This window comes from Psittacula echo (assembly GCF_963264785.1).
Source record: "Psittacula echo genome assembly, chromosome: 12".
Classification (NCBI taxonomy): domain Eukaryota; kingdom Metazoa; phylum Chordata; class Aves; order Psittaciformes; family Psittacidae; genus Psittacula; species Psittacula echo.
Window position 1 is genome coordinate 13402568 of NC_137747.1, and position 13639 is coordinate 13416206.

The 13639-nt window shown below is 47.1% G+C and overlaps 1 protein-coding gene across 2 annotated transcripts; it reads left to right on the plus strand.

Annotated features, from left to right (window-relative positions):
* The first annotated feature begins 1104 nt into the window (after positions 1–1104).
* LOC308226476 (ER degradation-enhancing alpha-mannosidase-like protein 2) lies at positions 1105–10319 on the plus strand. 2 transcript variants are annotated; one of them, XM_080628215.1, is made up of 11 exons: positions 1105–1232; positions 1310–1420; positions 1532–1571; positions 2521–2626; positions 3774–3899; positions 4609–4820; positions 5924–6065; positions 6474–6598; positions 7279–7423; positions 8846–8967; positions 9791–10319. In XM_080628215.1, the coding sequence occupies exons 1-11, from the start codon at positions 1114–1116 to the stop codon at positions 10280–10282; spliced, it is 1740 nt and encodes a 579-aa protein (XP_080484341.1). In that variant the 5' UTR covers positions 1105–1113; the 3' UTR covers positions 10283–10319. The 2 variants fall into 2 exon arrangements, with proteins under 2 accessions (XP_080484341.1, XP_080484342.1); XM_080628216.1 differs by lacking the exons at positions 1105–1232; positions 1310–1420; positions 1532–1571 and adding an exon at positions 1596–1928.
* The last annotated feature ends 3320 nt before the right edge of the window (positions 10320–13639 follow it).

Genomic DNA, 13639 nt, shown 5'->3' on the forward strand with positions numbered 1-13639 from the left:
GCGAGAGGAGCCGTGGGGTAAAAAGTGGGTTTTGTCATTAAAGAACACCAACAGCCAGCTCTCTCAGTGCCAAATGCCAGCATGAAATGACAAAGCATTGGGTTATTTGCATCCCTTCCTCTCCGGTGAGCAAGCTGCTTCAGTATTGATTTCTATATGCTGCACCTTTGCCACACAAGAGGACTGGCTTATTACTTCTTGTTTCTGCTCTCCATGATACAGTCCCACCTCACTCTTCCTCACCTACAGGCATGCATGGGGAGAAAAGGAAGGATTCACTCTGGATCAACTGAAGTCTAAAGATGCAGGTGTAACGAGGGATGTGCCAATCACTCTGACGTTAAAACAGAACCTGCTGGTTCAAGGGTGCTAAAATCAGTGTAATCACATGGGGAGTGTGAGCATGGAAATCCTCCCTGGCGTGAGCTACAGTGCTGATATCCCTGGGGACTCACTGCTCTTGCAGGGAACAGGGCTGCTGCGAGCCAGGCTGCCTCAGAGCCTGTCCTGCTGCGACACTGAGCATCACACCAGGATGTGCAGCCCACCTGCACTGCAGAGGGTGACAGCACCACACAGCTCCATGGGGCAGGCTCACTGTGTTTCCTGAAGCAGGTCTGGATGCACCACACTAAACTGGATTTAAGAAGGGAAAAAGACCATGAGGATGGTTTGTTAGGAGGGCAGCCCACAGGCCAGAAACCTCCCAGCTCCTCCTCGAATATCCTGCACCCCTTCCTGCCCCATAGCCAGAGAGAAATGCACAGGGATGGTGCCAGGAACCATCTCCTCTTCCCTGGCAGCCGGCACCTCCGCTGGTACCATGTCATTACCACACACATCACCACTACAAGAGCTCAGATACTTGTATCTATTTCCAGGTCCCACAGCTGCTATCACCTCCACTGCTGCCAGCGCCACAGCGCCAGCCCGCCCAGGATACCCACTGCTGCCCGTAGGCGCTCCCCGTGCCTGCGATGGGGAGTCCCGGCCACGCGTAGCCGATAAAACCGACGCACCGGAAGAGGACGCGCACTGTCAGGTACTTCCGGCGGCGTGCGCATGCGCTGCCTGCCCCTAGAGCTCCCATTGGCTGCGGCCGGTGGTGCCGTCATGGCGGTGGTTGTGCTGCGCTCGCTCGGGTCCTTGCTGTGTCTGTGGGCGCTGCGGCTCCCGGGGCCGCCGGCGGGCCCCGGCGCGGCCGCTCGCGGGCTGGATGTGACGTCGTACCGGTAAGTGCGGGCCCGGGCGGTGGGGACGGGCGGCACCGAGCCGCAGCGGGGCTGAGCGCTCTGTGCTTGTGCCGCAGGGAGCGGGTGCGCGCCATGTTCTACCACGCTTACGAGCACTACCTGGAGAGCGCCTTCCCTTACGACGAGCTGCGGCCGCTCACCTGCGATGGGCAGGACACCTGGGGCAGGTAGGGGCCGGGCCGGGGCATCCCCCACGCCCGCCCGCCGCGGGGCCGGGCCTGGGCGCCCGGCCGCTGGGCGCTGCCGCTGGGCCTCACCGCGACTCTCTCCTCGCACAGCTTCTCCCTCACGCTGATCGACGCCCTGGACACGCTGCTAGTGAGTACGGGCTGTCCCCAGCCCTGGGGCCCGGCCCTGTGCGTGCCCGCGGCTCCGTCCCGGCCTTCAGCCGCTCAAGGCCACTGTCAGCCTCCTTCACACCTGTGTTTTACACGGTAGCACCAGTACAGTCACTGATTGACCAGGGAGCCTTCACATTTCACTGTGCTCTGGCCCTAGGCCTCCCACCTTCAGGTTCAGGGATAAAGACCTACAGTGTGTGTGGAGAAAGCATTTTGGAATGAGATCAAAGAATCAACTGGGTTGGAAAAGACTTTTAAGATCATCAAGTCCAACTGTTCCTCAGCAGTGCCAAGGCCACCACTAACCCATGGCACTGAGGGCCTCATCTACATGGTTTGTGAACCAGGGACGGTGACTCCAGCACTGCCCAGGGCAGCCTGTTCCAATGCCTGAGCACCGTTTGGGGAGGGAATTGTTGCTCATCTCCATCTAAATCTCCTCTGGTGCAGCTTGAGGCCATTTTCTCTTGTCCCATCCCTTGTTCCTTGGGAGCACAGCCCAGCCCCTCCTGGCTCCATCCTCCTCTCAGGCAGTTGTAGAGAGCGATCAGGTCCCCCCTGAGCCTTCTCTTCTCCAGACTGAACCCCCCAGGTCCCTCAGCCCTTCCCCATCACACTGTGCTCCAGGCCCTGCACCAGCTCCATTGCCCTTCTCTGGCCCCACTCCAGCCCCTCAATGTCTCTGTTGGAGTGAGGGGCCCAGAGCTGAACACAGGATTTGAGGTGCGGAACAGTCCCTGCCCTGGCCCTGCTGCCACACTGGTGCTGATGCAGGCCAGATGAGGCTGGTTATCACTTTTTTAAATACTCTTTGTAATTAATGATTTCACAAAATAATAAAACAAACCAAGAATTAGTCCCTAACACTGACTTGCACCTTTGTTTTCCTGTGAACTCTAAGCCTTGTTCTCTGTTGTTCCCTGCAGATCTTGGGAAATGTTTCCGAGTTCCAGCGAGTCGTTGGTGTGCTGCGGGAAGGAGTGGATTTTGATATTGATGTCAATGCATCTGTCTTTGAAACTAACATTCGAGGTGAGGTGGGCTTTTTCCACAGTGTTCCTGTAGGAGCCTCTGAACTGTACCCAGAGGTCATGTGAGGTAGGGGACAGAGTGAGTTTGTAAATGCAGTGTGAGAGGACAGGCACACCAACAGAAAAATCCCAGACAAATGTCACTTCTTTTTGGTCTTTGCACGTCAGCTCTTTGCTTCCTGCCTCAGTGCAAACAGAAGCAGATGTGGCAGTCTCAGTGTGCTGGTGCCAGGTCTGCAGCTCTGAAATAAGCATCTTTTCCACTGAAACGCCACAAATTGGATCATGGTTTTCCATACTGTTTTGAAATAGATGTTATTAATTTCTTGCTTTAGTGTCATAAGTGAAACTTGACTGTCTTTATTGAAAATCACAAGTCTTGTACCCAGTTGAATGCTGAACTCCTTCAGTGCCATCCAACTAAAAGACACTGTCAGGGAACAAAACTGTTAGTTCTGCTTTTTGTGTTTCTCCTATCAAATATTGCTGAGGCAGTTTTTGCAGCAGTGTAATTTCTCTGTGCTAACTCTGGCTTGGATGCTTTCCTCCAAGGAATTTAAGATTGTATTACATAAGATGTAAAGTAATACAGGACACTGTATCACTTTACACATAGTATTAAACTGTCTGCAAGAAACTAAATTCCTCTCTTAGAGGTTCATGTTCATTATACTGTTAGCTCTCTGATTGTCTGCAGGACAGTGCAGGTGTAGTAGGGCAAGAAGGATCTGATGCTTCTAAACTAATGGAAGAAATAAATCTGCTACCTGTTGTAAACGGGCAGGAAGAAGCAAACCATTCTTCTGTGGCATGTTGAATCAGGCTGTGTCCTGACTGTTAAGGATGAGCCATCTCCCAAACACTGCCATTGCATCATGATAAATACAACGGGTATCAGATTTGACTCCTGCCCAGCTTCTTTGATGGGATCCTTTACCCTGAGGGTGGTGAGACAATGAAACAGGTTGCTCAGAGAAATGGTAAATGCTCCATTCCTGGCGGTGTTCAAGGCCAGGTTGGACAGAGCCTTGGGCAACATGGTCTAGGATGAGGTGTCACTGCTCGTGGCATTGGAACTGGATGGTCTTAAGGTCCTTTCCAACCCAAACTACTCTGTGATTCTGTGATTGTTACTGTGCTTCTTCCAGTGGTGGGTGGCCTCCTCTCAGCTCACTTGCTGTCCAAGAAGGCTGGTGTTGAGGTGGAAGTGGGCTGGCCATGCTCTGGGCCTCTCCTGAGGATGGCAGAGGAAGCAGCTCGCAAGCTCCTACCAGGTGAGAACTCTTGTGGTCTGTGTCTCTGTGCCGTGGCTCATGAGGTGACCGGTGTGTTTGGTGAAGGTGGTGCTGCTTGATGAGCATACTCATAAAGGGTTCTGTGCTCCCTGAGCTCAAAGCAAGTTTCATTTTCTGGGAGAACATTGTGAAGTGCGGGATACCAGTTGGATAAATGCATGCCAAGTGTTATATGTGTTTCAGATTGTTTGTTGCTTCTTGAGGGGAAATATATTTAGGATAAATAATAAATAAAGACTGTGAAACAGCAGCTTGTAAAGACAATAAGATGCAGCCTTATCTACCCCTTTGTGAGCTGCTGCTGAGATGTGTCCCTGATAGCATGGCACTGTTTCCTTGTGTGGTGGGCATCTGGGGCTAGGCTACCACTCAGCAATCACAAGCTCAGTGTTTGCACTTTGCTGTCCAATGGGTTTAGTTCATTTTGACTACCCTGCTTGTGCTGTAAGAAATAAAGGCAGGAATGCTGCTCTGGGCAGGCTGGAAGGTATCTGCAGTACCTTCCCAGGACTCTGGGTAGCTTGGAGAGCCCCCTCTGCCCCTCCCAGGATCACATTCTACTTCTCACTTCATTCTTTGCAGTTACTGCAGTTGCTCCAGTCCTGCTTCTTGCCTGTGTGCAGTGGAATGTGAGTCACATGTTTGAGAGTGTCAGACATAAGAGGGAACCCCAAATCTTATGTTTCAGCTTTTCAGACCCCAACTGGGATGCCATATGGAACAGTGAACTTGCTGCATGGAGTAAACCCTGGGGAGACCCCAGTTACCTGTACTGCTGGAATTGGGACATTTATAGTGGAATTTGCCACTTTAAGCCACCTCACTGGTGATCCAGTGTTTGAGGACGTTGCCAGGAAGGCTTTGAAGGCACTGTGGAAGAATCGCTCAGATATTGGGCTGGTGAGTGAAGAATGGACTTTGAATTTGCTGGCTTGCTTTTTGTGTAGTTTTGTTGATGCAGCTCTAAGCATAAAAAAGCATAAAGAGAGAGGAGATGGAACTAGATAAATAACCAGTGCTAAGAACTGGGCGGAAGTCTTGTATTTCACATTGTTCCTGAACACCTGCAGCATCCACATCTCTGCCCAACATTATGCCATTGTTCTGCTCCAGAACAGATCAACACCTCCCACTGGGTATTGCTGGTTTTGTAACAGCAGCTCTAAGAGATTAAATGAAAGGTCTGTCTGATGCCTGCTGGGACAATGGCCTACAGAAGAGAATACAAGTATGGCAAGTGCAACAGGATGTTACCAGCCTCTACAGCTTTGGTGGTTTAGGATTAGCCAGAGCCAGAAGTATTATCTCTGTGTTCAGTTTTTCTTCAGCTAATTCTGTAGCTGCTTTTTGAAGCCATGTGAACTCCTAGTGTTGTGTATGTAAAAAGGGACAGATTTGTTACATGCGGTAGGAAGAAGTGTTCCCTTCTGTTTGCTTTGGCATCTGTTTAGTTTTGGTTTATACCCCTAAGCCTTGTTCAGGAAAGAAACTTAGTAGCTGGGTTTTTTTCATGCCAAGCAAGTCATGATTGTGTATTTTATACTCCATCAGCTGGGTCTGTTTCTAGGCTGAAGAGTCCCAGGTTTGAAGGATCTTTTTAAATATCAGCATGGCAGCTCTCATGCCTTTGACGTCCTTGTTTACTGTTTCTGGACCTCTTCATCCTTCTTTACTCTCTTGTAAGATCAGAATTAGGACCAGTCACGTCATGTTGAAATTGTGCCTTTTTGCAGTAGCATAATGGTGCTTTGGTTTGGCCAGTGCAGTGTTCATACTGGAAGCTCGAAATGGTAAAATTACATTTTCTACAGTTTGTACTTCTCTGATACTGATAAATGTGTCTTGCAATGGACAAAATACTAGTTGGAATGGACATTGAATCTGTGAAATAGTGTAAAGAAAGCTCAAACGTGTCATGTGGTGGTGGTGTGGGCATTATTGTTTAGGAGATAGGCTTTTTTTCCACTTGAACTCCCGTTTTTATCCTCCCTTGCTTCTTCCAGGTTGGCAACCACATTGATGTGATAACTGCCAAGTGGGTCGCCCAAGATGCTGGCATTGGGGCAGGAGTGGACTCCTACTTTGAATACCTGGTCAAAGGAGCCATTCTCCTGCAGGACGAGGAGCTGATGTCCATGTTTCTGGGTGAGTAGTTTGTGTCCTGAGTGAAGAGTCCCAGGATTGGCTCCTTGTAAAAACTTTGCATGTGAGACTGTGGAAGATGTAACTCTAATAGGGTACATTGCCAAGTTCGACAGGGCCTTGGCAACATGGTCTGGTATAAGGTGTCCCTGCCCATGGCAGGGAGTTTGGAACTGGATGGTCTTAAGGTTCTTTCCAACCCAAACCATTCAGTGGTTCTATGATTCAAGACTGTTCCTGAAGCCTTTGTTGTAATAATTTTGAACAGTCTGTGATGACAAAGAGTAACCAAAGTGAGCATCCTGAGAAGTTAGTCATTTATCATGGTTCAAGTGAAAAAGGGGCTTCTCTTGCTCTTAAAAGAAGAGATATTTTTGTTGTTGTTACCAACCCCTCTGTGTTTCCCTATAGAATATAACAAAGCTATCAAAAATTACACAAAGTTTGATGACTGGTACCTCTGGGTTCAGATGTACAAAGGAACAGTGTCCATGCCTGTGTTTCAGTCCCTGGAGGCCTACTGGCCAGGCCTACAGGTAGGAGCTGTAATACCATGTGGTGATTTTTGTTCATCTGTTTTTAATACAGAAGTTCTGAATAGAACCCTCATCTGTGTTGCTTTAAAAGTTTGGCTTGCTCTCTCGTGAAATCTGCCCTAGTCTTGAGCCTGTGGAAGAGGAGGTGTTGACTCTATGGTCTATAAAGAGTCTCCCATTAAGAATGACAGAGGGTAGTTTTGTTGTAGCAAACTCCACTGACAGTGGGCTCATAATCTAGTTGGGAATGTAAGGAAAAAGAAAATCACACCTCTTTTTCCACCCCCTCATAAATGCTTTATTTATATGAATCCTTTCCTGTTCATGGTTTGCTTTCTGATCAGACCAAAGGTCTGGGACTTTATCCCCATTGAAATGGACTGGATGCTGTGATTGACTAAAAGAAATGTTGACTGAATAAACACAACCTCCTATAGGTGAAAATCATTAAGACTTCCTATAATTTCAGGTGTGTGGATTGTGATCCAACAGAAAAGCAGCATCTGTCTCCTCTTCAGTCTCAAGACATCATGCCCAAGTATTAGTTACACCCCTCAGACCTGAACAACCTGTTTCTGTCACTCTCTCTTGCTTTGACTATAGCAGTGTTATTGCATTGATTCCTGTGCTGTTTCTTCTTAATCCAGATGTTGCTTTGCTAATTGTTCCCTCTCTCTCAGAGCCTCATCGGGGATGTAAATAATGCCATGAGAACCTTCCTCAACTACTACACTGTCTGGAAGCAGTTTGGTGGGCTGCCGGAGTTCTACAACATTCCCCAGGGCTACACAGTGGACAAGAGGGAAGGATATCCACTCAGGCCTGGTAAGCACAAGTGAAATCAAAAGGAACATAGAATGCTGCTCTTGCTATGGTGGTCCAATCGAATGTTACCTACCCCCTGAAAGTTCCTCCCTAGTTTTGCTTTGACTTAGTTCCTGCATGTGTTTTACCAGTGATCTCCATAGTCAAAGCCCTTCACACAGGCAGGGCTACATTTAGAGGAAGCAGACCGTAGTGTTACTATATAAATGGGGCATGTTAATGAGCTGGGTTCCCAATGTAGGTTTTGACTTGTATAAGTGTTAGATTGTCCAACATGGGATGGTTTAGAGTCATGCAAAATGTTGATGCTACTGCTTGTGTTCTTTACATTTAGGAAGTGAAAGCGAGTATGGACAGACCACTAGTTCTGCTGAGTTCCCAAAATAAACCAATTCTAGTTGCACTAGTAAAGCTCAGCTCAGCTTAATATATATATAAAATTAATATATATTATATTGTTTATATAAGACATATAATTAACATATATTATTAATATATTATTATAATTATATATAATTATATACTATTATACTATATAAATATATAGTATATAATATTATTAGCATCATATATATTATTAATATATATGTTAATATATATAATAGGATTGTATGTTGTCTGTGATACTACAGTGACATAATCTGAATAATTAGAATCATTAATTTCCTTTAGAGCTGAGTGTTCAGGTGACATCTACATTCATAGAATCCCAGACTGGTTTGTGTTAGAAGGGTCCTTGAAGCTCATGCAGTTCCAACCTCCTGCCACAGACTCCTCAGCTAGGCCAGGTTGCTCCAAGCTCTGTCCAGCCTGGCCTTGAACGCTGCCAGAGATGGGGCATTCATCCTTCTTTAAACAAAGATGTTTTTGAATTGGACACTTGCACCAAAAAAACGCATCAGCATTAACTTCTAATGTATTGTAGCATCCCAAAATGTATTACAGCATCCCAGTTTCTTTAGTAAATAAACACATCACAGTGCATACATTGCCTATATAGAGTATTTCCACAGTGCTTGCTTAATGGTGTTTTAGATACCCCAGTTTGGGGCTTACAGTATTAAAAATTGCATTTTGGGGAGTGAATTTCTTCATAATTCTTTCTAGGAGCATCTTTCTTTTCTTCCTTTGACATCTGTTCTAATCTTACTCTCTTTTACTACCCTCCCACTCCCTGAATGTGGGAGGGGAGCATTATTCACTCTTACCTGAGCTGATGCAATCTGGTTACAGTGAATTTCTTTGTAGCACATCCTCAGGAGAACAGATGCTTTGAGCCAGAGGAGACACAAGGCAAGCTGGGCTGTTCACCTCAGCATCCTGAAGCAGTGTGTAGAAAGTAGTTAAAGGAATATCCCTTCTTTCCTATGTCCATGGCTTGCTAATCTTGATGTTTTGCAAATGTCGGGGGTTTTTCTGCAGAGCTGATTGAGAGCGCGATGTATCTGTACCGTGCTACAAGAGATCCCACACTCTTGGAACTGGGAAGAGATGCAGTGGAGTCAATAGAGAAAATTAGCAAGGTGGACTGTGGATTTGCAACTGTAAGTGTTAAATCAACTGCTAAGTCAGCTGAATGGCTGCTAAGCATCAGCTTTCAGAAAGTGTTCTCAGAAATGATACTTTGCCATTGAGGCAAGTGATTGCTTTAGTTGAAACATGATTTTGTTTTCAAACAAGCACCTTGTATTTCTCTGAAGCTGACCTGGTAATGGCTGCTCATGTTACTGGTGATAACTTCCCTCACATCCTGAACACTGGCTGAATTCTGGCATGGGCAACAGAGCCCAAGCATGAGAAAACATCAGCAGCTTCTCATGCCTCTTGTATCTTTCTAGCTACTTGGTGCTCCATGCAGCAGGAAGGCTCATGTGCAGGCTCTGCCTGCCAATTGTGTGGTTGTGATTTCCCACTGTGTCTTGAAAATCTGATCAAACACAAGAGAACTGCAGGGTGTGATTTCTCTAAAATCATTCAATGGAAGATTTCAAGCTCTGGTTTACAAAAAAATCCATATAAATATTGGAAATTAAGCTTTGTGATTGGGAAGTAGGTAAAAGCCTTATGTTGTGGGCTTTTTTGGTAGGGAAAATGATGGGAAGCTTCCTCCCTCTTCTCCTCCTTGCCCAGTTAGGAAATGCATTTCTCCTGCTTGCTTATTTCCTATTCCTTATCACTAGACTGTGCTAATTCCAAACATCTGGAACCTTGTTGCTGTATTTGCATACATCTGTTTAAAATACAGGGTGAATTGGTGCCGTACTGTGCTGTTTAACTGAAATGAATTGCTGGTTTTACTTTTCCCCCTCAGTTCATGGCTTATTGAATTCAATATTACTGTGACCCACTGTATTTCTTCTCCTGTAGATCAAAGACTTGCGGGATCACAGGCTGGATAATCGCATGGAATCCTTCTTTTTGGCTGAAACAATCAAATACTTGTACCTGCTCTTTGACCCAGACAACTTCATTCACAATGATGGATCAGACTTTGATGTGGTCATTACACCATATGGGGAATGCGTCTTGAATGCTGGAGGATACATCTTCAACACTGAAGCTCATCCCATCGACCCTGCTGCCCTGCACTGCTGTAGGGAGCGTAAGGAAGAGCAGTGGGAGGTGGAGGATTTGATGCGGGAATTCTATTCACTGAAGAAACCCAAGAAATTTTCTTTAAAGAGCTCTTCCACCCATGATGAAGGAGAAGGTGCAAAAGACCCTGAAGATGCTTCATCAGAGAAAGGTGGAGAGAAAAGGAACTCCAAGAAGAGCTCACACTCCCTTCTGAGTTGCCCCAGTCAGTCTTTTAACTCTAAGCTTGCAGTACTGGGACAGGTCTTCCTGGATAACACCTGATTCTGTTTTCCTCATCAATTTAAATTATTGAACTTGAGTCAGACTCTCAGAATATATTTTTTTAGTTTCATAATGGAAAGTGTTGTACCTCACAATGTGAATTTTATTAGGAAGTGAAGCAGCTTCCCCTTAAATTCTGCTATGCTCATTCATCAGATGTGATTCAGATACTCTCAAACCAATTGGTTGCCTGAATAGCAAGTTCAATAAGGCCAAGTGCAAGGTCCTGTCCCTGGGTCAGGGCAATCCCCAGCACAAACACAGGCTGGGAGAAACAGGATGGAACAGCCCTGAGGAGAAGGACTTGGGGGTGCTGGGTGAGGAGAAGGTCCCCATGGCCCAGCTTCAGTGTGTGCTTGAGCCCAGAACCCCTGTGTGCTGGGCTGCACCCCCAGAGTGTGAGCAGCAGCTCAGGAAGCGGATTAGATGATAGGCAGAAGCTCTTCCCTGTGAGGGTGCTGAGGCGCTGGCACAGGGTGCCCAGAGAAGCTGTGGCTGCCCCATCCCTGGCAGTGTTCAAGGCCAGGCTGGACACAGGGGCTTGGAGCAGCCTGCTGTAGTGGAAGGTGTCCCTGCCCGTGGCAGGGGGTTGGAGCTGGATGAGCTTTAAGGTCCCTTCCAATTCAAACCAGGCTGGGATTCATTCCATTTTATGATGATTCCATTGTGAGTTTGGTTTGAGGTTTTACAGGCTTATGCAGAGTTGACACTTTACTCTGTAAAAATGAGCCAGAGCAGATGCCTGTTATAAGGGGAAAAGCAGGGATCACAAGGTGATCACAAGGAAGATCAAGTTGATCACAAGGAAGAGCCTTTAAGTCTCTTCTGTGATGTGCTCCACCTTTTATCTTTGGCCTCTTCAGGAACATGTGATTTACCTGAGAGATTGATGACCAGTTGAGAAAACTTGTTGAGTTTGAGGTGGTTCCTGTCTGTCAGGCTGAAGGATGCTGTGGGGGAAGGAGAGCACTTGCAACATAGCAAAGTTCTTGGTTCTTCCATGTCTAGAACCAGCGTGGGTCAGTGCTGCCTGCCTGAAACCAGTTTAATAAATGTTCAGGTAGCGTCATCTGCAAACTGGGGTGGAGTGTGGACTAGCAGAGGTTTGGTGTACCCTGCAGTGGAGCTTGCTTCCTTCTTACAGAGTCTAACACACTTTTCCTGTGACATTTCCCCATTTCCTTCCTCTTTCAAACTTCCTTTTGGGCCTCACTTATGTAACTGCATCAGCCAGCTCAGTGGATGAAGTTGGCCTCAGGGTGGACCAGCTGTATGCGTGACGTGCATAAGGGTGGGATGGAAGGTTCAGACTGAAGTGCAGCTCTCCCTTTGATGCCAGAGAAAGCTGAACACGCTCATAAGCTCTGCAGCAGGCAGTGAGAGAGCTCCCATGACCCTTCCTCTTATGGAAACTCTTTTTTTCTTAAGAGGTGAAATGCATGAAACCTCGGCTTTCAGCTGACCTGAGAAATCCAAATGTGATATTAGTGTCTTTTTGACAGATGTATGCAAGGATCCAACACTGGTGTTACAAAGAGGTTTTCTTTCTAAAGAGAGGGGAAAAAAAAGGGGGGGCAGAAAAGTGATGGAACTTTCTTCAAGCCTGCTGGGAAGTGAGGAGTTGGAGCAGGCACAAACAAGCTACATTCAGTAGCAAAACCAAAGGGACTTAGAAGGTAAGACCTATCCTTAGAACAGTTGGAGTTGAAAGAACTCGTCTCTCCACAGTTACTGTCCTACTGGGAATAATCAGGTGGACCTTGGTTGGTGCTATGGGATGGGTGAGTCAGAATAACACAAGACAGCCTTAATTTTGGTTTGTTCCAGTATTTGGGAGCTACTACCACCTTATTAAGACTTTCTTTTAACAAAAAGGACTTTCTTAGGATCTTTAGTAAGCCTTTTGTTTAAACGGAAAACTGACTGTGTCATGTTAACAGACCGTAGAGGAGGTTTGTCAGGAACCCAAGATGAGAGGTGTGTTAAACACAGACGAGTAGTGGCAGCTTTGAATGGCTTCCAGATGAGGCAGGTCAGGGCTCAGGAGGTCCCGCCTCCAGTGCATACTTGTGGCATCTGTCAGAGGCTGGAAGGAAACCACGGGCTTTGCTTGAGTGGAGAAAGATAGAAGACAACCCAAATTTAGCATGTAATGCTGATGCCATACTTAAAACTGTGGTGGTGTTTGTCTCCACCCTCAGCAGCCTGCAAAGCTCAAAACTTCAGGCTGGATTTTCTGAGGTATTTCAAAAGCAATTGTTGGGATGTGGAGAGGCTGTGGGTTGGTGAAAGGTCAAGCCAACATCTTGTGAAATACTATTTTAATGGAGCTAACAAAGGAAAAAGAAGAAAAAGTCAGACCCTTGTATGAATTGCTGGCAATGGCAAAAAAAACCCCATACCAAAAAGCGAAGGGGGAAGCGTGACAGAAGCCCTAGGGGAAGGGACTGAGAACAGCAGTTTGAGGCAGCATGAGCAGGCAAGTGAACAGGTGACCATGTGTGCATTTCTTCAGTTGCAGTGCTTAGTGGCTCTCTGTGAGCAGCAGTTTATCCAAACAGCAAGTCATCCATTAGCACATCTTGCTTTTTACAATTAAAACTCTGATAATCATCAAGCCCATGCATTATTCATGGTGGGGAGAAGGGCTGGAAGATGGGATGCTGTAAAACTTTCAAGTACATCAGCAGCACAGGCTAGAGGGTGCTCTAAAGCATCATGTTAATCCCTAGTGTCAGTATGGACTTCTGTTGTCCCTTATACAAAAAAGGGATAATAAAATGGAATATAGATCAAGGTCTGTGTTTTAAGTGATTTTGGGTGCCCACGTTGTATGTTCCCTGTTGTCTCACCAAGCACCAGAGCTGGGCTGGCAACAGCAGCCCTAAGCCTCTAGAGCCAGCCAGCAGCAGTGATGGAGGAGAGTGGCTGCTGGTGACCGTTGTGTCTTTGGGACCATCATCACCTTTTGAGTCCCTGGGAGCTGCTGCCTGCATGTTAGTCAAGAACTCGGAACCCAGACCCTCCCCAGTGTGCTGGGCTGCACGCTCAAAGCATGAGCAACAGAGCACGGAGGGGATTCTGCTCCTTTACTGTGCTCTGGGGAGACCCCCCCTGCAGCCCTGATCCAGCTCTGGGGCAGCAGCACAAGAGGGACGTGGAGCTGCTGGAGCGAGTGCAGAGGAGGCCATAGAGATGCTGCGAGGGCTGGAGCAGCTCTGCTCTGGAGCCAGGCTGAGAGAGCTGGGCTGGGTCAGCCTGGAGAAGAGAAGGCTCCTGAAGGGGAGACCTGAGAGCAGCTCCAGTGCCTAAAGGGGCTGCAGGAAACCTGGAGAGGGGCTTTGGACAAGGGCCTGT

Bases quoted from the DNA above. Each gene is read 5' to 3' on its own strand.
- LOC308226476 (XM_080628215.1), top strand. From the start codon at position 1,114: ATGGCGGTGGTTGTGCTGCGCTCGCTCGGGTCCTTGCTGTGTCTGTGG. The intron at 2,627-3,773 runs GTGAGGTGGGCT...TGCTTCTTCCAG, and splicing joins CTTTGAAACTAACATTCGAG to TGGTGGGTGGCCTCCTCTCA. The intron at 8,968-9,790 runs GTAAGTGTTAAA...CTTCTCCTGTAG, and splicing joins TGGACTGTGGATTTGCAACT to ATCAAAGACTTGCGGGATCA.